Raw genomic sequence first — 24,076 nt, forward strand, 5'->3', positions numbered from 1 at the left:
TCTCTGTGCACTTCTAGATCTGAGTTTGGGAGAAACAACCCAAAAAAACAATCAAACACTTGCAGAAGGTTCTGAAACATCTGTGGTCATTTTGTTCCCTGCAGCACTTCCTTTTAAATCAGTTTTGGAAAAACAAAACTGGCAAGGCAAGAGAAAATCTCCTCTTAGGGGGCCTGACTCTTCTTCCCCCTTATACTGATAGCAGTATATCTTGATTTACACTAGGTCAGGGAGTCAGATTGATTGCCCTTATCAGTAGTAAAATCTTGGGAAGTAATCAAACTGCTGGGCAGTCCTCTGAACAGAAACCCCGTGGTAAAATCAGAGATGGAATCAGGCTGAAAGGCAGAACAGATTCTGAATTCTCCCCAAATCTGAGCATATCCAGGTTTGAATTGTGGATCCTGGCCCTTTACGTGCAATGTGCTGTGGTCTTCTTCAGGATAAAGGAATGAGCCCTTCCCACCACTGAAGGCCAATCAGGTAATTTTTCAAGCATCAGAAAGAACACCCAAGGGTAATTAGTTCACAGTTATAACCTAAATGAGTTTGGGTCCACTGGGAATCAGTGCTTTGAAAAGCTTTCTGACTGTCTGCTGAACCTTTGCCCTGCCTCCATTCACACCAGATGTCACAAAGGGGAAAGCTGGGCAGAAACTGAAAAAAACCCCAACCCCTGGGTGTGTGCAGAGGCCACACAAAGGAGCAGAAGCCCTCCCCTGCAGGAGGAGGCACTTACCTGTGCTCCTGTGCTGTGTACTTGAGCAGCTCTGCCAGCTGCAGGGGGTATTTGCAGATCTTCTGCACCGGCGTCAGGAGGAAGCCATCGATGGCGATGTCGATCATCTGCTGCAGCAGCCGGCACGCCTCGAAGAAATGCTGGTACCTGCTGTCCTTCATCAGCTTGGAAAGCTCCATGCATGCATCCAGATGATTGTTACAGTACTCCGAGTAGATCCAGAAGCCATCTTGCTGTGAGGGGCAGGAGAAGGGGATGCACACAGAGGGGAGCACAAGTCAGACGAGCGCTGCAAACACCCCGCTTGCCGACAAGAAGATGTTACACCAGGATCTCAGTGCCCTCATCCCTCAGTTTTCCCAAATGGCTGAACAGGGATAATTTATCAGGAGTTTGTCAGGCAGCTTTCAGCCCCTATCTGACGGCAGATAAAGTGTCAGATACTCCTGAGTAACAGTAGTAATTCTTACTATTGTCACTATAAATGAATTGACAGCACAGCCTCAAGACATGAAGTTTTCACTGCTCACCAAGAGCAGCTTATTCTCACCAAGATTTCTTACATCCTTACAGCACAGATGTGGAACATGATGCACTTTGGAAGCAAGCAGCAGAGCTTGCAGGCTCTGATAAAAATGAGCAATGCTAATGCCATCGTGGTGCAACTTCTCAAAGAGAAACCTGCTTCTCAACTGGCAGACCAACAATGCTGAAGGGACGCTGTGAACTTTCTTAGGGACAGCCTGCTGAAGTTCCAGGAATGTTTAGCAGAAATTTCTCTAATAAGAAGTGAACTTCTGCCAGCTCAGCCCTGGCTGTGAGGAGGTAACCCAGCACAGGATCTGCATCCCGGCTCGCAGCACCCCGTACATCAGCTCTGGCACAGCACTGCATTCCCCCTAAAGGAAAGCCCAGAACTGCAGGATTATAATTTTCTTGACATTTCCTGACGTATTTACAACACTGGCCAATTCATCAGCTCCTGCAGTGTGTGGCTTATGTAACAGAACAGTGGGCTGGGCAAAAGCCTCCAGGACTGTAGCATCAGCTGAAATGTTCTGTTCAGTGTGCACTTAGCATGAGCAGGAGCTGCTGCCCTGCTGCCACCTGGGCAGCAAGAACCACGAGCTGGCACCTCCCCACCCAGCCCAACAGCTCCACAGGGGAGGGCAATGGGAGCTGTGTGGGGTTTTCAGCTTTTGTAAATGCACCTCAGTGCCATGGCAAACAGCATTTGGTCTCCTCTGCTTGTTTTGTGGAACACACAGCTAAGGCCTTCTTTCACTTCTCTTACCTCTCCCAACCTTCTGGTCATCCATCATCTGATCAGGATGGCCTCTGAGTGGGTTTAAGTCACATTCTGAAGATCAAAATAAGGTGAGGGGTATGTGGGGGACATTTGTTCAACATGAGTAAGGGGAAATGTGATAAGATGCTGGCACATGTACCAGGGGAGTTATCCACTGTATGCACCCCAACACCTTTCCACATCCACCCTTCCTCTGAATGTTGCTTCACTTTGAATCCTCTCTGACCCTTTATCTCACCAAGCAAACAAAAGGCCATGGAGTATTCTGTGATGTGTAAGTAGAACAGCAATGATGTGCAAAAGTATTCTAAGTGGTTTTTGCCCCCGACTTTCTCTGCTAGTCCCCTCTCATCCCTCCCAAAAGAACCCAGCCACCTCAAAAGTCCCAAACAAAAATTCCAAATGAACTCACATGTTCCAGGAAACATGGTCCAATTTCACTGAGATGGGGGTCCTCGTTGTTGTACTGTTTCTCCAAGTCCCGGACAAAACCCATCTGAAATCTGTAGATATCTTCAATGTTACCAAAGATGATCTTCAGCTGTTCATCACTGAACATGTCCCTCCTCTTCCTGCACTGCTTTAAGTAACCCTGTAAGGAGTAAAACACAAACAATCCATAAAATAACCCAATTACACTGAGGCTGCTCCCAGATCCCTCTCAAGCCAGGAGCAGGTAAAAATTAAATCAGAAAATGGCCCTGAAAACAAAATCCATGTCTTATGACATGACAGACTCCATAAACTCCTGTCCATGAGTGAGCACACAATGCACAAAACTTGCCTTGAAAAAGCACTTTTTTGAGACATTTCATGTGCAACTGTTGGTCCCACTGTGACCCACAGCACAACTTTTGCTCAGGACAACCCAGAGCATGGTCAGGAGATGCTGGAGACAGCAGGCACAGAGAAAAACAAAGAAGGGAAGGAAGAAACTAGAGACTTTAGGGAAATTCTCCAAAATCACAGAATCAATCTGCAGTACATTGGGAAACAATTCAGATCTCCTGTGCCCTCAGTGCCATTACAAAAGGCTCCTCCTTGCTTATTCTTTATCTGCCCACAATACTGAGCCTGAGCATTGCTGGACATCACAGTGACACACATGGGTAGGCAAGCACTGCTCTGCAGACCTCCTGACCTAAAAAACCAACATTCTGGCAGAAAATGTAACACACCAAGTCCTGTCTGCCTCCCTGTTTGGCTGAGCCTGCCTCATCCCTGACCTTGCCATCCTGGTTTCAGCTGAAGCCTGAGGACCTCTGCCAACACACTGGCTTGAAGCACACGTGGTGCAGGGGACAGGGTGACACACGGAGGCTCTGGATGCTGAATTTCTGGCTCTGCCACCAACCTGTGTGACACTGAGTAAATCACTTCATCCCCCCTGTGCTCTGCCTGCCTGGCTGCTTGAGACCAGGAACTTTGCAAGGCCAAACATCAGAAGCTCTGCTGGGCCTCGTCTGGACTGGGGCCTCTGGACTGAAAAGAAATAACATGGGGGTCATCAGGAGATGACTTTGCCTGTATTATATAGGAAGAGAAAAAAAATGAAGGGGAAAAGAATGCCAACAGCTCCAGTTGCAGGGCTATATTTGGGAGCTCTGGATGCTTAGTCACACAGACCAACCACCAGCTGGTGGCCTGCAGCTGCTGGTCCACAATGTGAGCTCTTGGAACGCTGTAATAAACTGTCCTTCAGCCTCACCATGTGGTTCTTGGGTGGAAGAACTTGAAACAGATGAATGATAAATGCAACTTTGGCCAACCTGGCAAAGTACCAACCTCTGGGATGTCCAGCTCAGATAGGAGGATGCTGCTTACCCTGAATTTCCTGGCTTTTTCAGCTGGGAAGCTTGGGTTATGGAATACCTTCTGTGTTTACTAAATCTAGGTCTCTCCTCTTCCAGGGGCTCCTTGATGACTCATTTCCCTGGGTTTCCCTCTCTCCTTTATCAAGGCCAGGAGGAATGGGAGCAGACTGGCTCCCACGCTGCAGCATGGTTGTAGGGCAAATAAAAATTCAAGGAATAATGCTTTGTATCTTTCCATGCTGCTTTTCATGTTTATCTCAGAGCAGCTTTCAAAAAAAAAACCCCAAAAATAAAAAACCCACAACATTGTGCACCTGCCCACCAGGTCAGGCTCTTCTCAACACCAGCTTTGGTGCTTCAGAGTGCCTCAAGGCATCTGTGTTAGGACCTCTGCCCTGCTGCAGGCTGCCTGCAAGCCAGAGCCTCCCCTCTCACTCAGGATTGTGTGAAATCAGAAGATGGATGTGAACATCTTTCAGCCCTGGGGTTGCTATTGGCTGCAACAACTGTCTTGAAACCTCCTCGTCCTCCCTCTGCTGCTTCATCACTTTGCCTGAGTCATGTGTTTTGGAGAAGCTGAAGCAGCAACATTTCTGTACAGGCACCTATAAACCACGGAGAAAATAAAAGAAGGCACAGAGTTCCCAAGCCTTATCCTCTACCCAGGGTGTGTGTTTGGATGGTTGGTTTCCAGCACAAGCCAGCAAAGGGGAGACAGAAGATTTACATATCACAGGCAGCAAGAGCCAGCTAGAAGGCTGCTCCATAGTTTTTCCAGTAAATTTACTTCTGTTACATAAAACAATGTCATCTTCCTTCTGCTCATCCCGTCAGGTCTGCTCAGAGAAGGGATAGCTGACTGAGGAGCAGATGTTGGAGAGTGTTTTGCTCAATGAATACCTAAAAATAGCTGTCAAACTGTCTGGCTTTAAAGTACTTTTCCATGTAGTCCCTGAAGTATAGGCCAAAGTTGGAAACTATTTGCAGGAGGTTAAGTGCTAAGTTTTCTCTGACCCAGAGTGGGTTTAGAGACAGTCAGTAGAGGTGGTCTGTCCATCCAGCCTCTTGCCCAGCTGAGAGCAAGGTGAAGGGGAGAAGGAGGAGGTGATGGCCACTGCAGGCAGGTGTGGAGATGTTCCAGTTCCCAGTCTGGGGAGCAGTGTCCTGTGGCCCAGCTTCAGTGCTCACAGCAGCCAGGCCAGCACTGTGCTGGCACCCACAGAACAAGAACAAGCACAAGAACCAAGCTGAGACTGAAGTGAAAAGGCAAACTAAAACCATGGCTGGTCCCAGGCAGTCAGGCCTCTAAAGCACTTTTTCAGATACCAAGCTGAACGTCAGGCCCTGTGATGGCCCTGAGGCCCACCTAAAATACCAAATAAAGTCCTGCAGGAACACAAACCTGTTCCTCAAAAGGGCAACAAACAGCCAGCTCCAAAACAGAAAATCAAGGTGCACACAAATAGGTTGTGAAAGACAGCACCAGGGAAGACATTTCTGGAGTGTTCATATCCCCAGTGATGCAAGGAGTTCCTGCAGAGCCACCCCCCATCTGGTACCCATCCAGGAGAAGCTGGTCATACAAAGGGGCCAGCAGCTCCTCAGATGGGGTCCTCTGAAGCTGCTTTGCTCTGAGGCAGAACAATAAAAAGGGGTTTCTCCATCTCCAAGCATGAGGCAGGCTAATGCCATGCACAGCACGTGGAAACTTCTCCCCTCAGCTCTGCACAAGGGACTCAGCTTTCCAGGCTGAGGTGCTGTGAGGACGTTTGCCACGACGTTCAGAGCTGTCCTGGCACTAAAGCAAAGCTGAGGTGGAATCCAGTCTCTGTTATTAAAAACTAAATTCAAAGTGAAATTACTTGAGAAAGAGCAAAAGGCAGCACTGGAAGCTTCCTAACCTCCCACCTCCAAATTACTCATAATACAGAGGTTTCCTTCGATCTCCCCATTGCCTCCTGTTCCCATCCAAGCTCTGTCTCTTCTCCCTCTCACACCTCCTTACATTCAGCCCTGTCTTCCTAATCCCCCTGCTCCAAATCCCACTCATTTCTCACACCACAGCACCCCACTCATGTCACATCCACACTTCTCTGCCTGTGTCACTGCTGCCAGGGCACAGAGAGACTCTGAGCCCTCCTGCATTCTCCCAGAACCAAACCTTCTACCCAGTTATAAAAAGTCTGAGTTTCAGTACCTTATTGTTTTTCTAAGCTTTACTACCTGAAATTCCTCTTGCTGGGCATTTCCTCAAAGCTAAATTCTGTTTTCCTTCTTTTCTCCTTGGTCATATTTCATAACAATGATCCCTCCGCTCCCGACAGTGCATTCCAGGAAAAACTCCACATCAAAATTTACCCCTAATAAAAATCTCCACCAAGCAGCAGTCAGTCCTTCACACCCTGAGCAAGGGCAGAGCAGCAGTGGGCAGGGCAGGAGGGCTTTGCTGCAATGAGGAATCCCCCTCCAGGGCAGCTGCTTCACACAGGTCTTGGTGTGCCACAGGTACTTTTCATTCTGGTGCTGGCTGGCTTGGGAGCCCCAGGCTTGGCAGGAGCAGTGCCATGGGTATTATGAATAATAACACAGTGTATAATAATACAGTAGTGGGTAGTGGAAATACATCCTGAAGCAAAAAAGAGCAATTGGAGGGCTCTTAATCACCCAGCAGGGGCTACGGCCCTCTGATAACAGCCACACATCTTAAGGTGCCTCGCTGGTGTTAGGATTTGTTATTCATTACAGCTCAGAACCAGGCTGTAACTACATGCTGCTAAACTCAGTACTAAATCAGGCTCAGCACTTGCCACCCAGCCACAACTCCAATACATCTTATCACTGCTGGTTGTCCTGACACCTTAAAATAAAGAGCAAAGGGAAGAGGGGAATTTGCCACTGCCAACAGCACTTCTGCACCTCCTCAGCAGTTGTCTGGTGTCAGCTTGTTCCCCAGATCCACACCCACCCCTCTTCAAACCCCTCCAGTGGCACTGGGAGGAGCTCAAACTGGTCCCCAGTCCCCAGCCCCCTCCTCCTGCACAAACAGAAGCAGTCACTTCAAGCTCTGCCCAAGTGCCTGGCAATGCCTGAGCTGTCTCCAAGCCTTCTGGAGGCAAACGGATTGCCCTGATTAAACTGAGCACAAGGAAGCTCTCTCCAGGGCCAGCCCATCCTTTTGCAGCTGAGAATGCCCATTTCAGTCCTACACCTTCTTTAAGAGAGGCAGCTGAATCATTTCCTTACCTGGAGGTAAGATTCACCTCCTCAATACCATTTTGCATCATACAGAGCAAAGCAAGAGCCTCAGAGATCACTTTTGTATCTGGGACATATCATTAGGTGCTGTACATCAGTGTTACTCCAGAGGCAGCACTGGAGCTGTCACTGCCTGCACCTCCTGAGACTCTGATTTGGCAACAGCCTGGTGACATGGCTGGGGAATGCAAGTTTGGGTTTAGTCAGGCTTGAGATGGCAAAGTGCAACTGCAAGAAAAGACACAGTATGTGGAAAAGTTCCTGCAGCTCTTCCCTTCTTCAGTGCAAAGCCCTCTGACTGAAATAGCACAGTGAAATTAAGCTCATTTGTTTCCCAATTGAAATCCCAAAGCTCTTCTAGATTTGAAAAGCATCTAAGATGTTTTTTTGGATGGCTGCTGTGCCTTGTCAGTTGAAAAGTAGCAAGTATGAAGGGAGGAGGACATTTTTCTAAGCAGAATTCCCAAGGGGCTTCAGCACACTGACTCTGCAAAGACTGGGCACAGGCTCACCAAATCCTCAGCACTCAGAGGGATGAGCTGAAACCCAGGGACTCTGATTTTAGTGCTAACAAACTTCTGCCTCTTCATGATAAGCATGTGCTCTGTATGCAGTGCCCAAGCTGTCCTGCAGCCATCTCTTCTCCATCCCAAGACAAACAAACAGAATGGTGAAACACTTCCCTCTCAGTCTCATGGTGACAAAAGGGAAAGGGGGGCCACCCCGAGCCAGGGGGAATTGTGAACCCGATTGGAAAGCCACAGATGAAATGGGTAACTGATTGGTTTAATTACAGCCTAATTTCCTCAATCACAAGTTCAAAAGTAGATGGCATTGGATTTTAATTAAGGGGACTGCTTGAAGGATCTCAGCTTCATCATTTTTTAGCCAAAGAGGTACGAGAAAAAAGTCAGAAAACTGTACTTTTAGTCAGTATGAACTGAAGGGAATTATCAGGTCCAGGAGAAAGCTCTCAGGTGTATCCATACATAGACAGGTGCTGCTCCTCTGTTCACACTGCTCAAACTCACCACATCAGCCAAGGACAAACCCAGTCCTCAGCTCTGCCCAGCCCAGCCCCTGTCCTGCTGCCTTGTCCCAGTGTCACAACCCCCTCACCTCACAGATGTCCTTGAGGTGCTTGATGTAGTGGCGCTCCGTGCTCATGATCTCATTGATGACGTTGGCTCTCATCTGGTCTCGGTTCTGAACGGTTCTGCCCAGGCAGAGGCAGTCTGTGCTCGGATCCAAGTGGCCATTCTGCACATCGCTGGTTCCCTCCTCCACACCATCCTCTTGGTTTACCCATAGCTGTGAGGAGAAGAGGAGAAGAGGGGACAGGAACAGAATTATTCATCAAAGCAGCCGAAAAGCCAAGGGGTCCAAGCAGGCTGGCTCTGGGGTTGCACAGCTCAGGAGATGGGATCCACTCCAGCTTTTGCCCACTTCACCTCATCTCCCCGGTCTCCTCTGCTCAGGATGGGTGGCTGCCACCCCAGGAAGCTCCTGTGGGGCTCCCCACAGAGCAGTGATGGGGTGTGGGTACCCTTCAGCCTCAGCCCTGCTGCTCACTCAGGTTTCAAAAAGTCTCTCCAGGCTCCTGTCCCACGGTCTGGGGCTTGGCACAGGCAGGGGTTGGGACACCAGCCTGAACAAATGCATCCAATGCCACTTTTGTTTTTAAAGAATAAGAACTAAAAGCTCTTGAGCAGTTAACAACAAGCCTACAATAATATATCAGCCCTCGGGACCTTTTTAAACACCTCTGCAAGGCAGGAGAGCAATGGCTCTGAAATAATAAAGCACTGTGTGGGTCTCTCCCACCCCATCACCAGCTGCCCAACAATGGAGCCTGCCCTGACAACTATTGCAAACTCTTTGTATTAAGAATTGGTTGAATGAAACCATGAAAAACTCCATAGAGAAAAAACTGAAGTTGCACAATGCTAGTCCTAAATGTATTTCACACTGAAAGGCCACCCCACATGTGGGGAAGGGCAGGCTCATCGTGAGCCCTGTTTCGAGTTTCAATCCTAATTAAGAAGTAGTGACCAACTCCTGCATAACATCATAATTTGGAGAGGCAGAGAAAAGCTAAAAGAGTCAAATAAAAAAGTCCCTTCTGCCTAAGGATCCAGTTCTGGAAGCCAGACAGAGCTGTTCATTTCATTGTGCTAGTTAATATTATGTGTGATTTATATAAAATCTGTAGCAATGGGATGTATCAATTTGCAGCTATACCCAAATGGTGCATAAAATCACCATGTGGCACTGTTCCAGCATTAGCTGACCTGTAATTATTATATATTTAGACTGTGAATGTATATAGAGGACATTTTACTTGAATGGGCTCCGAGGGCTGATAGCCTTAGAATAATCAGAAAGCATGATAAGACAAACATTTCACCAGCCATCTGGATTATTAATCTCCTTCCACTGGATATCCACAAGGACAAAACTACCTGATAACAGGTTCTACCTCACAATTAAATAATGTGGCAGATTAATGACACAGACAGACCCTTCCAGAGAGCTCCTGCCACCCCCCAACAAATCTCTGCTCACCAGTGACTTTATAACAAATACCAGAGTGAGCAGCACAACCTTCCCAAATCCTGGTACCAAAGAGTGGTACCAGCCCTGCAATGATGCAAGGGAAGTGTAAGAGACTGATGACCCTGGAGAGATGAGCTGCAGTGTGGAACCTCAGGACCTGCCAGTATCTGAAGGGGCTCACAGGAAGGCTGGAGAGGGACTGTTGCCAAGGGCCTGGAGTGATAGATGAGGGGCAGTGGTTTTAAATTAGAGGAGATTTAGACTGGATGTTAGGAACAAGTTCTTTACTATGAGGGCAGTGGAACAATGGCACAGGGTGCCCAGGGAGGTGGTTGAGGCTTCATCCCTGGAGCTATTCAAGAGGAGGCTTTGAGGATGCTCTGAGCATCCTGATCTAGGTGAGGGGGTCCCTGCTCACTGCAGGGGGTTGGACTGGATGACCTTCAGAGGTCCCTTCCAACTCAAATTATTCTATGATTCTATGATCCTATGACTATTTCACCCACCTTGCCACACTGCCCTGCTCAGCAGAGCTGCTCCAGGAGTCCCAGGCTTTGCCCCCTCTCCTTCCTTTCCTTTCCTTCAGCCTCATATCCTTTGCTTCCCTCCAGTTCGCAGGCTCCTTGATACCTTCTCTTTCCCCTCTGCAACTACAGAGCTTCAGCAAACTCACTTCCAGCTCTCCTTCCCCTCTAAAACTCCCCATTCCCAGCCTCAGAAGTTCTCTTTGCCCAAGGTGAGAAATACTCCTCACTCATTTCTGGCAAAGGAGAAAACAGCACAGGTGGCAGGGCCAGTTTCAGACCCTGTACCCACAAAAGCTGAACACAAATGGCTCCAAAGAACTTGCCCTGTGCTTCCTCCCACTGTTTCCTGCAGCCTGAATGCACAGACTGCCATGGGCTGGAGCTCCACCACCCAGCAAAAGCTGTGTGGACACTGCAACAGACTGAAGGTGCTGCACTATCCCCACCAGAACACCCTGAGATGGGGCTCATTTCCCCCATTTCCTAAAAACCAGCCCCCCCAGGGTGTGATGCTCCATCTGACTCACAGTAGGGAAGAGCAAAAGCTGAGCTGCTCCAGCAGCTCCTTGCCAAGACCTGCCTGGCCAAGGAAGCCACAGCATCTTTGAGGGGAATTTCTTCACGAGCAGTGTGGCAGAGGGCAGGGAAGGGGCTGCAAAGATTTGTGCCATCTTTGCCTGATTCAAAAAATGGGTTTGCATCTGCAAGGCAGGAAGAGCCCAAATGCTGTTTGAACCTTTGAGGACCTGAGGGTTGCTGAGCTGTCTGAGTGGCACAAGTTGTCATCTTAACAGCAGCTGCAGTGAGCACAGGCAGCATTGGGATGCTGAAATGCTGCTTGACTTTAAAAAAACCCAGATAAACAACCCCCAGTTTGTCTGCAGTGCATCCTGTCACTGAGCAGTGCTGCTCACGCTGCCTGGGATACCTCCACCAGAAGCTATTTTTATGCTGGATTTGCCATGGGAGAATAAAAATCTCCTTTACAAGGCACTGACTGCAGCAGCCACTGCAGCACAGCCAGGTTTGTTTGTCCAACAGGTGGATGCTACTTCAGCACCATCCTCTTTTCCCTGGAAAACCTCCCCCGGATGCCCCCGGACTGGCGCTCGGTGAATGCGAATGCAGCGGAGGAGCTGGGGAGGGCTGAGCTGCTGCATCCACATCCTCCACATCCAGTGAGAGTTTAAAGGGAAGAAAAAAGGCAGAGGGGGCAGCAAGATGAGGCTGGCTCTTGGAACAACACCTGCAACACACCACAGGCTCAACACTCCCGAACAAATGTTAAACATACCCATCTGAGAAAGTGTAGGAGCTGCTGCAGGCACCCGAGCAGGACCTGGGTTTAAGAGGCTCCTTCCTAAGCAGCCTTAAAAGCTTACACTGATTTATCCAGCACTTCTCCTTTAGCAGCAGAAAATAAAGTGGGTCAAAGGCAGCTTTTCAGCAAGAAAATCAATCTAAAATTAAATGAGGAGAGGATGAGGTGCAGTGCTGAGCTGCCCCAGCCCTGCGCTGGCTCCTGGGCCAGAGGTGCAGACCCCGTGGCATCCACACTCCAGCTTTGCTCAGTCCTTCAGGGGACCACTGTTACCCCAAAGTTCTGCACAACAACTCAGCAGGCACTGGGCACTACAACAAGTTGCAGTGAAACCTCCTCACCCCCAGATTTGCTTCTGAATTTAGCAAATACAAGAAGGAAGGGTCACTGCTGCTGAGGTGAGGAGAATTAAATTCCAAAGAATTGAAGGAGAGTTTTATAATAAAATCAGTCCCATTTTCTGCCCAGGATGGGAGCATTCTGCCCTGTCTCTCTGGAAAGATTTCACAGCACTGAACATCCATAAGCCTTCAATTTTTAATTTCTTTTTGAGTGGAAAGATGTCAGAGCTCAAACACCCTGCCAGCTTATTTCCTGTGTTTGGAGCGTTTGACTCTCACCTAAGGCATTTTGGAGATCTGGTGCTGAGCTCTGCAGTCAAAACTTTGGTTTGAGATTTACTGTATTTTCTAAAGGAGATCTAAAGGAACAATAATTGATTCATTTGCAGCACTGGATTGTTATTCTGTGCTGTAAATTCTTTCCTACAAACACTAAGCCTATTTTCCTGAGTGGATGCTGGATGTGCTGGTATGCAAAAACTCATTTGTACCACAATGTGTACAGAAAGCCCAAGGCTATGTCATCCACAAAACAGAGAAGAGCAGTAAGCAGCATCACCACCACAAGTATCAGAAATCCTGTTCCAAATTCCTGTTTGGTTTTTTTTTCCCAATTGTACCTCCCACCCCCTCAGACCCCTCTCAAAGTTGCCAGGACATTCAAAGACACTGAGCACGTAATCCCAAGGCTGACAGTTCCATTTAGTGGCTGTTCCTTAAACACACCTGATCACATGTGCTAAAATCCAACATAGAGACTGTGATCTGTCCTAAACCCAGCTCATTATTCAGCTTTAAACCCAGTTCTGGAGATCTCATACACCTCTACTGACTCAGGGGCTTTCAAATCCTCCCTGAGTGCAACAGCTTCCTGCAGGAAACCATCCACCATTGCTTCCTAGCTCCAAATTTTCCTTCTATTATGTTGTGTTTTTTCTCTTTCCCAAAAAGCATGGCTTTGTCATCCTGCTTCTCCTGGAAAGTCCCTGTGCTCTCCAAACTCCATGGCTTTCCCCTCTCCCCTTTCTTCTAGCCAGGTCCCAAACAACAACGAGGATAACTGCAGGTGTTCTGCAGGGAGGCAGCAATTCAAGCACAGTTTTTGTTTGCTCCGTGTGTAAAAGAGGCCAAGGGGGAATCAGCAGGTGACTGTTTTCCTCTGCACTTGCAAATGTGAATTTTTCCTGCTATGAGATTTTGTGAGTGCCAAATGCTTTGCCAAACCTTTTCATATGATCTGGCTGGAGAGCAAGAAGCGTCAGACATCTCATTGTAAACTGGGTTTCCAGCCCACTTTTGTCCTCAGAAGTGATCCAAAAGACTTCTAAGGGGAATCTGACTTTGCAGTGATCTGCTGCTGCACCTCCTGGTAGTACCTACAGGAGACCTGCAGTTTAAAATATCCTGAGATTAATCCTAGTTGGGTTTATACCTGTCTGGTCTGTCTTGTCACCTCTCACTTGAACTGCCTTTCATCCTCTGCTATGCCATATGTTGTTCCCATCTCCTACTGCACTTGCATAAGAAAACTACAGATATAAAGGAAAGCAATTATTTTGCAAGTAAAACTAGAACCACCCAGGCTAAATCGGGCAGTTTTTGGCACCATCTTAAAAAAGCAGAGCTCAAAGTACAACAGAGAATAAAACCAGCCTCCTCACTATAAGAGTGATCAGCTGAATAAGGAATACATGGGTTAAAAATGGAGAGCAGAGGAAAGTGAAAAGTGTTCAGGTTAAATGGCCCTTGGCAGGACCCTGGAGGGACATAAAGCTGCTGCAATGGTCCTGCATGCAAAAGAGGGGTTACAGGCACCTGCTCTGAAAGCCCCACAGGTTCTGCAGGCATCTGGTTCAAGTTACTCACCGAGGCAGACAGGGAGTGGAGGGGGTGGGGGGAGGGATATGCAAGAATAGAATGGAAGAGGCAAAGCAAGTGACCTCAGCCAGCAGAGGGGAGAACACGACAGCCCAAATGGCAGCTGTCACCTCAGCACAGGGCAGACAGGCAGTGGGCAGAGCACACCCAGAAGTGCTGCCTGGAGAAGGCAGCTCTGGTCTGTAAACCCGAGTTGGAGAATTTTCCCCTTCAACCTCCTCTACAGAGCTGTGGACAAACTGTGCCACAACTCTGCTCGTTTATTTTTTGAAATGCCTGGTACTTATTTTTAAGTATTAATTCTCATTTGTGCCAGCAAGATCAAGCAGCTTCCCCTATTGGGAGCAGGGCAGGTGTCTGGGCCCAGCACTGGACAAGCACCAGGGGGAAAAAACTGCCCAGGGGAGGCAGAAGTGAGCAAAGGGCTGGGCTCCCCTCTCAGTGCTCACTGCACATCACTACCTCTCACGTTTTAACAAGGTTTTTCCTAATCCATTTGGCTATTTCCCAGAAGAAGTGATGTAACTGGAGCTGCAGATGATGCAGGGAAGGTGCAGAGGGAGGGAGCCAGAGCAAACGTGGCATTTCCTGGGATGTGTCCTGGAGGGAATGGTCTGCCCACTGCCTGCCTTGGAACTTGTCAGATTGCTTGGGATGCTCAGAGGAAAGAGCCACCTTGCACACAATTTTACAAGGCAAAAGAAAACTTCAACCATATCCCCTAAGCTTCTAAAGGAATTAAATCTCTGATCCCACCTACTGAACCCTGCACAGAAGGGAGAGGAGCAGGAAGTGCACAAGGTTAATGTTGGTGCCTTGACTCCTCAAGGAAAGCTTGAGAGAACCCAAACCTTGTGGCAGGAGCTGACAATAGCAAAAAAGGGAATCTTCTTGTTCTTTTGCTTTCTTAACATCTACTGAATAAAAAAATTAAGTTCCCAAATCCTTTGTATTTGTGAAAGGTCAGATTGCCACAGGAGGTGGCTGGGGACAGCAAAGCCAGCTTCAGCAGAAAAACAGAGACAAGCAGCATGGTTCCTTGTCCCCTGAAAAGAAAAATAACCAGAGCTTGTCATGGACTAATTAGTGGAGTAATTTTATATCTAAAATTGCTGAGAAGTCAAAAGGCAGCACTGCTTTTGGAAAGGGGAGGGCAACCAGTCAGGCAAGAAAGCTCTTCTGAATGTGGCTTGCTTTTAACCATCTACTTGTAGCCTGCACAATACTTAACTCTTTTTCCTAAGAACTGCTGAAGGAGGGGCTGAGACACCCAGCACAGGCCACTCCACATCCCAAGAGCATAAAAGCAGAGCCAACAGCTATTCCAGCCTCCCTCCACCTCATTCTCCTCTCTTTTGAAATCTTTGCTCCCCCTTTTTTTCAGACACAAACACGCTGGAAATAAGCACCAGTGGCAAACACAGTACCCAGCTGGGTTCTGAGCTCTGTCAGCAGTGATTCATTGTAGCAGTAAAAAGAGGAAAAAAAAAAAAAAAAAAAAAAAAGTCACTCACCCTCACGAAGCTGGCGGGAAACCATCCTTCTTCATCATCAATCTGACCCCACCACCAGTCCTTGTTGGAAGCATCCAGGACCTTGATGACGTCTCCTGCTTTAAACGCCAACTCCCGGTTGGCCATGGTGACGTGATCCCATACTGCCTCAGCACTGACAATGGAACCACCACTGATCAGCTTTAAAAACAGAAAAGCAGCAGTCAGGATCAGCTCAGTTCCCCAACACAACCACGTGCACAGCACAGAAAACCAAAGCGTGCAGCCAAAGTCAGACACTTTCCCCTCCATCCCATCCCCCAGAGATTTTTCCCCCGTGGTCCGTGAGCACCTCCCCACCCCGTGGCTCTGCTCCCACCCACCCCGGGCACCTCCAGCACCCTCAGGGTCTGTGTGTGGGAAAAGCAACACCTCCCCTCCCACCACCACCCCCGAGCTGGGAGCATGCACATCTGTCCCCACACATGGCTTTTGGGGACAATTCCATCAGGGGAACCTATGGCTGGGAGTCCCCAGAGTGCTAAGACCAAGCCATGGTGTCCTGCAAAGGAGTTTGGGTTCAGAGCCTGCTCAGTTAAGGATCAGATGTCAGCTCCAGGCTCAGAAGGTCTTCCATGCAAAGACACTTACAAGAACATTCTTGTTGTTTGGTTTTTTTTAAAGGGAGAGTTCAGTGTTTGTTTAGTGCTGGTGAGCTACTGACATCCCTTGCTTTTGAACTCCTCAAGCTCCCCAGGGACAGGAAGGGCTCCCTGGCAGCCCAGTGACCTCTGTGAGCCCTGACCTGGAGCCCATCCCAGCGAGGCCAAACCTCACCCTGCAGGCAGGGCTGCTGGGACCTGCCCAGGAGAAACTGGACTGAAGTCAGCCTGGTGTCCACCAGGACCTTCTGAATGCCTCTCCATGGGGCTGCCTTGCAGCTGGACCAACACCACAGCGAGGACCTAACCAGTTCCCATTTTCATTGTGAGCCACCACCTAGTTTAAATCTATAAAACTCCTGCTAGATGCTGATGGGAAGGACTCATCCCAGCACTGATGCTTGTGCAACCAACAAGACAAAGCATCCCCCCCTGCCTGGGCCACCCCCTGCTCCTCAGAATGATGCTCATGTATTTTTTTTAGCAGAATAATAAATTGTGTTTATGTTTTGTCCACTGCAGGAAATCTGCACTGAACAGTGAGGCTGTCCCAGCAAATCCAGACTTTAGCCATATGCTTATTAGCTTGTCAGAGCCATCTTCAACTTTCTTCATTAATTCTGCCACCTGAGACACACTGAATATGCACCTGGGCTCTCCTCCAAATCACAATTTCGGCTCACAAAGAGCTCAGCACTGTAACCATTACAGACCTTCCACATGGCTTTAACAGCCACAGATTTCCCTGCCACCCAGGCAAGGGGTACCAAGCCCACAGGCAGGGACCCAGCCAGGGCTGTCTGAGGGCAGAGGCACTGGGGACGGTGGGAGGTTTGGCAATGGCCCTTTTCTAAGTTTGGTTTCCCCAGCTGCCTGCACAGCCAGAACTTTCAGGAAACCTTCTGGCACTGCTGCAGGGGGCTCAGCATAAACATGCAAGAGCACTGAAGCCCCTGTAGGTACTTCAGTCCCCAGATTAAAGGACCTGAGTTACCACTTGTCTCAAACTGACTGCCTTTATGAAATGAAGCTCCTTAGGTTTGGGACAATTACAGCTGCAGTTTCAGGGCTCCTTAATTACCAGAATCAGTTGTACACAAAGCAGCAAGACCTAAAAGAGCCCAACTTGGCACTTAGTGCCTTTCATCCTTAAAAGCCAAGGTGGATCTAATCAGTGGGCCTCTTGTTCCTGCAGAGGACAGACTAAAACAATGTTCTCTCTACTTCCATTATAACAAATCATCCTTTCTAATTCAAAATCAGCTGTAAAAGGAGCACAGCTTCTTCATGTATCATGCAGGGGGGTTCTGTGCATGAGCCTCTCCAGGTCCCCTGGTAGCAGGCAGGAAACAGAGGCAGGGGTTGGGGAGAAACCCTCACTGAAGGGTCAAGCAATCGACCTCACTGATGTGCTGAGCTTCTCCCAGAGGGCACCTCCTGTATTAGTGTGGATTTATCCCACGTTTGTGTTTCTGATAGAGAGCTGTGAGGAGCTGGGCACCAGGGCATCCCACCCAAACTGCTGGTAGGGGAAGCCAGATGGTGCAGGAGCCTCAGTCCACCCCAGCTCTAGGCCCTCCCTTAGCTACAGCTGGAAAAATAACAGTTACAGAGATTGATTTGTGATTCCAGTGCAACAACTGAATGTTCAACCCAGACACTTCCCCCTCACATCCCCTTGTGTCACTCCAAGTCAGGGTTGCTGTATGATTTCATAAATACAAATCAGTTTAAACCACAAAGAACCCCAAGGCAGATCTGGAAGACTTCACAGATGAAGAAAACCCCCTCAATATATTCAAGACCAGTTAACAGTTATCTGTTCTTCTGCCAGGACTGAGCTCTTCACCTTCACTGCTCTTTCCCCCTGTCATGTTCCTGGACACTCTTCCTTCCTCACCCCAGGGGAAGCAAGTTCTGCTCTTCCAGCCTTTTCTTGGCAAATGACTCTTCCCTCCCCTGAGTATTTCACCAGCTCTGGATATTTTTCCTGCATCTCTCTTGAACAGAGATGACCAGAACTGTAAACACTACTCCCAAAGAGATCAGAGGTACCACTGGATGGAAGAGAGGTTCTTCAAGCTGGTTCCTCCCAACCCCAGGTCTGTATTTTTAGCCCAAGAAAGGGATCCACATGCCAGGAAGACTGTGAGCAAGCCCTGGCCTTCCAAAACCCAAATACAGTGCAGGCTGTGAGAAAAGGAGAGCAGCAGGATGGCAGAATACAAGTTCCAGCCACTGCACGTGCTGGGTCCATTGAGAGAACATCAGAGCCTCAGATTAAAAGATGCAGTTAGATTTATTTTGCAAGACATCTTGCTGCACCCATGGAGCTGTCTGACTCTTTCAGGGCAGGGTTGCAGAGACAGAACCTGACATCTGCAGCAGCAAGAGATGATGAACTAGAGAAAGGTCAGGGTACAATATTATTTCTGAGAGAAATTCAGCATAGGAGCTCTTCACTTCAGAAAGTTCACGTCTCTTGGTTTCAAATCTGAGTCTTAGCACTCTGGTCAGACATCCTCAGCCAAAGACCCTGAAAGGGACTTATCTCTTGTAATTTTACATGTCTAGCACACAGAGAGAGTCATCTGGACTTCTTATAACCAATGAAGAGAAAGAGACACATCAGGAGTTGTGATTCATCTCAGCTATTTCAGTTGTCTACCTCTGAGTGAGGTGAATCATACCCTAAAAATTCATGTTTCCCTGCATTTAATTGGGTGATGCAGAAGTTTTCATTTCCAGCATCTTACGTTCACCCCACCTACGACCTGGGCATCACTAAAAAGGGGTAACAAAGAACTGGATTTAACAATAACCATCACAACAGGAATAGTCAAATACTGAACCACACCTTCCCAGACCCAGCAGTTTCTCAGTATGCAAAGGCTGAAAATAAAATCAGGTTCTTGGTACCCACCAGAAGAATTCACAACATCTCAGCCTTATCAGTTTACAGAGATGAGGGCTTAGATATTCAGGGTAGGTGTCTTACTCATAAGAAGAGGGAGGCAGCTGGAAGAAATGCTATAGGTGATACGTTTGGTTTTATACCCTGACTGCTGCTTGTCTTCAGGTGAAAGTCTGAGTTCCCACTGCAATCAATTCTTGGCAATTGGTTGTTCAAACTAAAGAGCCCAAAGAGAAAAGTCCCTTGAGATCCCTTGAGAAAAGTCCAGTCACAAGGAACTGTAACATCAGTGCAGGAGAAACGTCCATGAGCAGTTCTTTAACTTTCTTAAGTTATTTCTTAATATTTTTTCCTCTTTTACAGGATACTTCAGAGCACTGCCAACCACTTGCTGTGTGGGGTGAAGAAAAAGGTTTCTCAGTGGGCAGAAGACCAGAGTAACCACCAGGATGCTGGGCACAGGTAAGGGACCTGAGTCACTGTTCATTGTAGCTCCTTTTTCACCTCCTAGCAAACACCTGGCCATGGTCAAAGAGAAGTACCAGGCTAGACAGGTATGGGGCCACTTCTGTGTCCCAGCACCACAACTCAATAGATTTAATGAGGAAAAGAAAAAAGGGAAAAGAAGACACTGCTCTCTGCAACTACAAAAATATCTTCTAACAAGAATATACAGAGAGCTGGCATTCAGAGTAAGGAAATCAATGCTCCAGTAGATCTGAAGACACAAACCTGCAAACCCTCAGGCAAATGAGAACACCACTGTGCTTCCCACGTTCCCAGAAGAAAGGCACCTCATGCTGCTTCACCCTCTTGAGTTCCAGCTGCATTGCTCCCTCAGCAGCAGTTCCACAGACTGCCAGGGCAATATCCTCATCCTCAGGATTTCCCAAGGAAGGCATCTGCAGCTCTGCTGAGCTCCACTCATCCATCTCTCCCATGAGAGCCCCCCACAGGGTATGAGCACAGGAAGGTTTCCATGGGTGCTCACCTGAGCTGTGCAGAGACCAGAAGCTGCAGCCCATGGTTCAGTCCAACATTGCACTGGTTTTTACCAGCTGGGGTTCACCCAGCTGACAGAGCAGAGGAAAAGGGAGAACAGGAAAATGTCACCCCACCCCATCGTGTTGTACTTCTGCTCTTGCATCATCTCCCAATAGTCCCTTTGTGTGTTTATTTTTAAACCTCCCAGGCAGCAAGGGTACCAAGGGAATAAAGCCAAATCATAGCCAATTGGCCACACGGCTCCTTCACAAAACAAAGGGGAGGCCATTTCCACTTGATTTGCTTATTCTCTGAAGAGGTGCAATCACACAAAGGTTAAGCATGAGGCAAAGAATTTCCCTTTCTGCTTTCAAGCCCCTTGATGAATTTGACTAATGGCTGGGTTTCAGCTGAAAGAGGCTGATTGGACTGAGAGAGCCTCTGATATCCCCATCTTCTGGGAGGACTGGGACCCTTAGTTGGAAGCTTTGTATCTAAAGGTGAAGAATCAGGACAGACTTGAAGGCTCATTAGGACTGGGTTATTCTATTTTTTCATTGTTTTGAATGTTGTTGAAAAGATTCCTGCCTGGCACAGATGAAATCACCTGGCCTCACACAGTCTCCAGTGTCTGGCATTGCTCTTCTCCTCCACTGTATTGTGGTTATTGTCCATGTCATTGGGATGCTCACTGGAGAGCTGAGGGTGCCTATAAAGCTGAGGCAGCACTGAGGAAAAGGCCTGGTAAGCAGGCAGAGTTACCTCAAGAAAGCACAGCTTGTGGGGGGTGTAATTGGCTCCAGAGCACCAGCAAGCCCTGGGCTTTGATGCTGCATATGTCACCCTAATTGCTTTCCAATCCCTTTTGCGTGCTGGGCACATTAAGCCTCCCCTTGCCTGATGAACACATCTTTCATACAGAGTAATTACAAATATCCACTAACCATAATCTTTTAACTCAGATAAATTATGAGATTGGTTCTGGGACTCAGAGTTTAAACTGCTCTGAGGAAAACAGCACCTTTTGTCCAAGCCAGGCAGAGCAGCACCCGGTGCCTGACTGACCTGGGGCCAACCCAGGCTGTCAGCATCAATCCTTCATTACAGCACATGGAAAAACTGATGTCTAAACACCTTACAAGATCTAAGTCTAAAATGTCCATGCAAATCCCAGCCTTCTGACCCCAGAAGGAACTCCCCAGATTCCTCAACGATGGCTGTAGCTGCCTCTGAGCCCTCTGTACTGGAAATCCCTACGGTGGTCAGAGGGCCAAAGCTGAGCTCTGATTTATGCCTGGCTCAATCTTCCTGGGCTGAGCTGCCCTGTGCTGTGTGGTGGGGGAGCAGGCAGGATCCCTGAGCAATGTTTCCAGGGTTTCTGAAGCCCCAGCCCAGCCCTGCTGCTCACACAGGGGGCAGATAAGATCAAAGCTCTGTGTACAGAGCACTGCCAGGGAAGGGGGATGCAGTTCTCCCTCAGTTACCCAAGGTGCAGAATAAGGCAGATAAGCAAAAAGGATATTACAGAATAGCTACAAATGAGGCTCTGGGAATGTACACTGAGGAGTAAGAGGCTGCTGTGGAACACTGAGCTCAGGGGCCCAGGGAGGAGGGTACAGCCCAGAGCTCACCCACAGCATCCCTGTGCCCGGGGTGCAGCTGATCTGCACCCTCCAGACCCCTTCCTGGACTTGAGTGGAAATGTCAGGAATGCCAAATCCAGACTCATTTTATCCCAGAAGCCTTTGTTGAACCTGGAAAGCAAAAAACTTCTCTCATGTGGAGCAGACTGGCTGACTTGAGGCAAACTGAGTTCATCAGAGCAAGCAGACAGTTTTTGCAGGGAGGAAAGATACAGCTGTAGCTCCTCCTCTGAGGAAGGTGAGAGCACTTGATGGTTTAGAGATTAGTTATTTTAAAGCATCCATCACCTGTTACTTCGGGGCATGGGAGTTTCCAAAAAAAAAAAAAAAAAAAAAAAAAAAAAAAAAAAATATATATATATATATATATATATATATACATATATATATATAGAAGGGAATTAATGAGCAAATTACAGGAATTACTCTCAGGGGATTGCATGATGCAACACAACACCCTGCTCAGCCCAGGCTCCTACCCCTGGAGCTGCAGGAGAAAGCAGCTGGTGACACAGCTCAGTGTCCCAGCTCTGCTTAGCAGGAGGCAATGAGACAGACACACACACAGCACACACACCAGGACTACTCAGTGGAGCAACTTCCCTTATCTCAAATCAGGAATTCATGGTGAAATGAACAGTGACAGGAGCAGAACTAATGAAAGCCTGAGTAGATACTTTGTCCTATAAAAGCTGACACAGTTGGCCAGGGTCTAAAAATCATGAAAGGAAATTAATTCAAATGTAGGGCTATTAATACAAAACAGAAACATTATTCCTGGATGGCCAAGTACAAGGAACAAGCAGCAAGAGCCCCCTCATGATCTCAATCACTGCAATCTGTTTTAAAATACCTTTTAAAGATGAGGGAGATGCCTGGATTATGTCATGTTAGTCTGCAACACATTAAAATACATCTTCAGTAATAGATTTAATAACACATAATTCCCATCTATTGGTGCTGTAGCACGATGCCAACATGATAACATTAAAAAAAAAAAAAAGAGAGAGAGAGATTTTCAGTAAGTGATGAGAACTTGGAACTTAGAAAGTACTGGCTGTTATTAGTGCAAATCAGTGCCCAGGCTGGATTTAAGTCCAAATGAATGTATTATACTGATTACACTCACTGCTCAGGCTCCTTATTTGCTGTTCTGAGCTCTGGATTTCTTAGTGTAAGTCACTATAGCTCACATCTAATACAGCCAAGGAGCAGCTTGTTGGCAGATGAGCACAAAGAGGAGAATGCCATCCACAAACTGAGCTTACAGAAGTTTAATTAAATGCAAGTTCCAAGTGAGAAATGGCTGGAGACACAACACATGACTCCCAGAAACCCCCTCTGGCTTGGGGTGATGCAGGGGCAGCACCAGACCCAGCTGACTGCCAGCCAAGCCAGTGGAAGAGGAGCAAACAGGGAAAATCCCATTGCTTCTGCCTCAGGCAGCAAGAAGAAAAACCAGGATGAGCACCCAGAGTGAGAAATGGCCCCACAGAGCCTCTGGCCCCTAAATTATGATCTTCAAGAGTAAAAATGCAGGTCTTCCTTATGTCTTTCATTGTTCCAGCACCTGGACCAAGAAACAGGGAGAGGCATCCTGAGCCCAAAGCTGGTAGCCCCCACCCCACCTGTGCAGTCAGTGACAACACAACAAAGGCAAGAAGAGCTCAACACATCAGAGCCACCACAGCTTGCACTTGTAGCTCACCTTTCATCCATGTCAGCTCCCAAGAGCACAAACAGGTAGGATTTAGAAATAAAGGATGTAAATCAGCTTCTCCCCTTGAGACACCCATGGAGCCAAACCCCAGGGTGTCCTCTGGATCTCCAAGCCCAGGGTCAGCACAGCACCCCGTGGGCCAAGGATCTCCTGCTTCATACCCTGCATCACTCCCACATTTCAAAAGCATTTGCCCTGCTCAGTGCCAGGAGCTTTGCTTTTGGGGAAGTGGAAGGCCAAGGAGCAGCACACGGACATCCCAGCACCAACTTTTGCTCCCCTGGTTTCAGCAGAGAGATACCAGCTCCCTGCCATGACATTCTCATTCCCATCTAATTGACTTTGCACTACCAGAGTTTTTTCCCTGCTAAAAGCTCAACAGCCAATCCTGGATGTAAAAGGCTGCCTCGTCAGGAAGGTAATAAATGGATGCAAGTTAAATGTGTGTAACTCCTGCAGATTGCCATCAGACCCTGTAAGCCTATTACATGGATTGGCCAGATCAGGAAGGGGATATGCAGCCTTCCACCTCTAAGCTGCTTTTCTCAATTCAGGTTAGGAATGAACAAAAGTCACTGTCTGATGGCTTCTCAGATTTTGTGGAAAATTGCCACAGCCAAAACATCCTCTTTAACAGAGTGATGCAAAGCTGACACTTGCCACAACTCTCTGCCCTCAACTGCACTGCACCCTGGGTCTCCACATCTCAGCCTCTAATTAAAACAGGGTGGCAAGCCCCTCGTCTCAGCTCTGTCCCTTTCCAGGTCACGCTGCAGAAGACACGTGCAGGTCCCATCCCTCTGGGTTGCACCTATCCTTGCCATAAAAGCCCACATTTGCTGTGTAACAACATTATCACCTGGATGGGGCTGAAGAAAACAGCTACATACCAAGATAATTCTATTCCAAGTCTCGAGGGC

The 24,076-nt window shown here is 48.0% G+C and overlaps 1 protein-coding gene and 1 long non-coding RNA gene across 18 annotated transcripts in view; one reads left to right on the forward strand and one right to left on the reverse strand.

Annotated features, from left to right (window-relative positions):
- The window catches only part of ARHGEF9 (Cdc42 guanine nucleotide exchange factor 9), a 174,187-nt gene that overhangs the window by 37,915 nt on the left and 112,196 nt on the right, over window positions 1-24,076 (reverse strand). For all 16 annotated transcript variants that reach the window (XR_011728674.1, XM_071757709.1, XM_071757708.1 and 13 more), the window contains 4 exons: window positions 15,255-15,434; window positions 8,237-8,428; window positions 2,461-2,640; window positions 740-972 (listed from right to left, as the gene is read on the reverse strand). Coding sequence is in view for 15 of the 16 variants with exons in the window: in XM_071757709.1 (XP_071613810.1) it covers window positions 740-972; window positions 2,461-2,640; window positions 8,237-8,428; window positions 15,255-15,434 (785 nt within the window). In the remaining variant the exon portion in view is untranslated. The remainder of the gene's footprint in view (window positions 1-739; window positions 973-2,460; window positions 2,641-8,236; window positions 8,429-15,254; window positions 15,435-24,076) is intronic.
- Window positions 1-24,076, forward strand: part of LOC139802512 (uncharacterized) — a 61,623-nt gene that overhangs the window by 25,756 nt on the left and 11,791 nt on the right. For both annotated transcript variants that reach the window (XR_011728676.1, XR_011728677.1), the window contains exon 6: window positions 19,173-19,271. This is a non-coding gene — a long non-coding RNA (uncharacterized lncRNA). The remainder of the gene's footprint in view (window positions 1-19,172; window positions 19,272-24,076) is intronic.

Source organism: Heliangelus exortis, chromosome 14 (assembly GCF_036169615.1).
Source record: "Heliangelus exortis chromosome 14, bHelExo1.hap1, whole genome shotgun sequence".
Classification (NCBI taxonomy): domain Eukaryota; kingdom Metazoa; phylum Chordata; class Aves; order Apodiformes; family Trochilidae; genus Heliangelus; species Heliangelus exortis.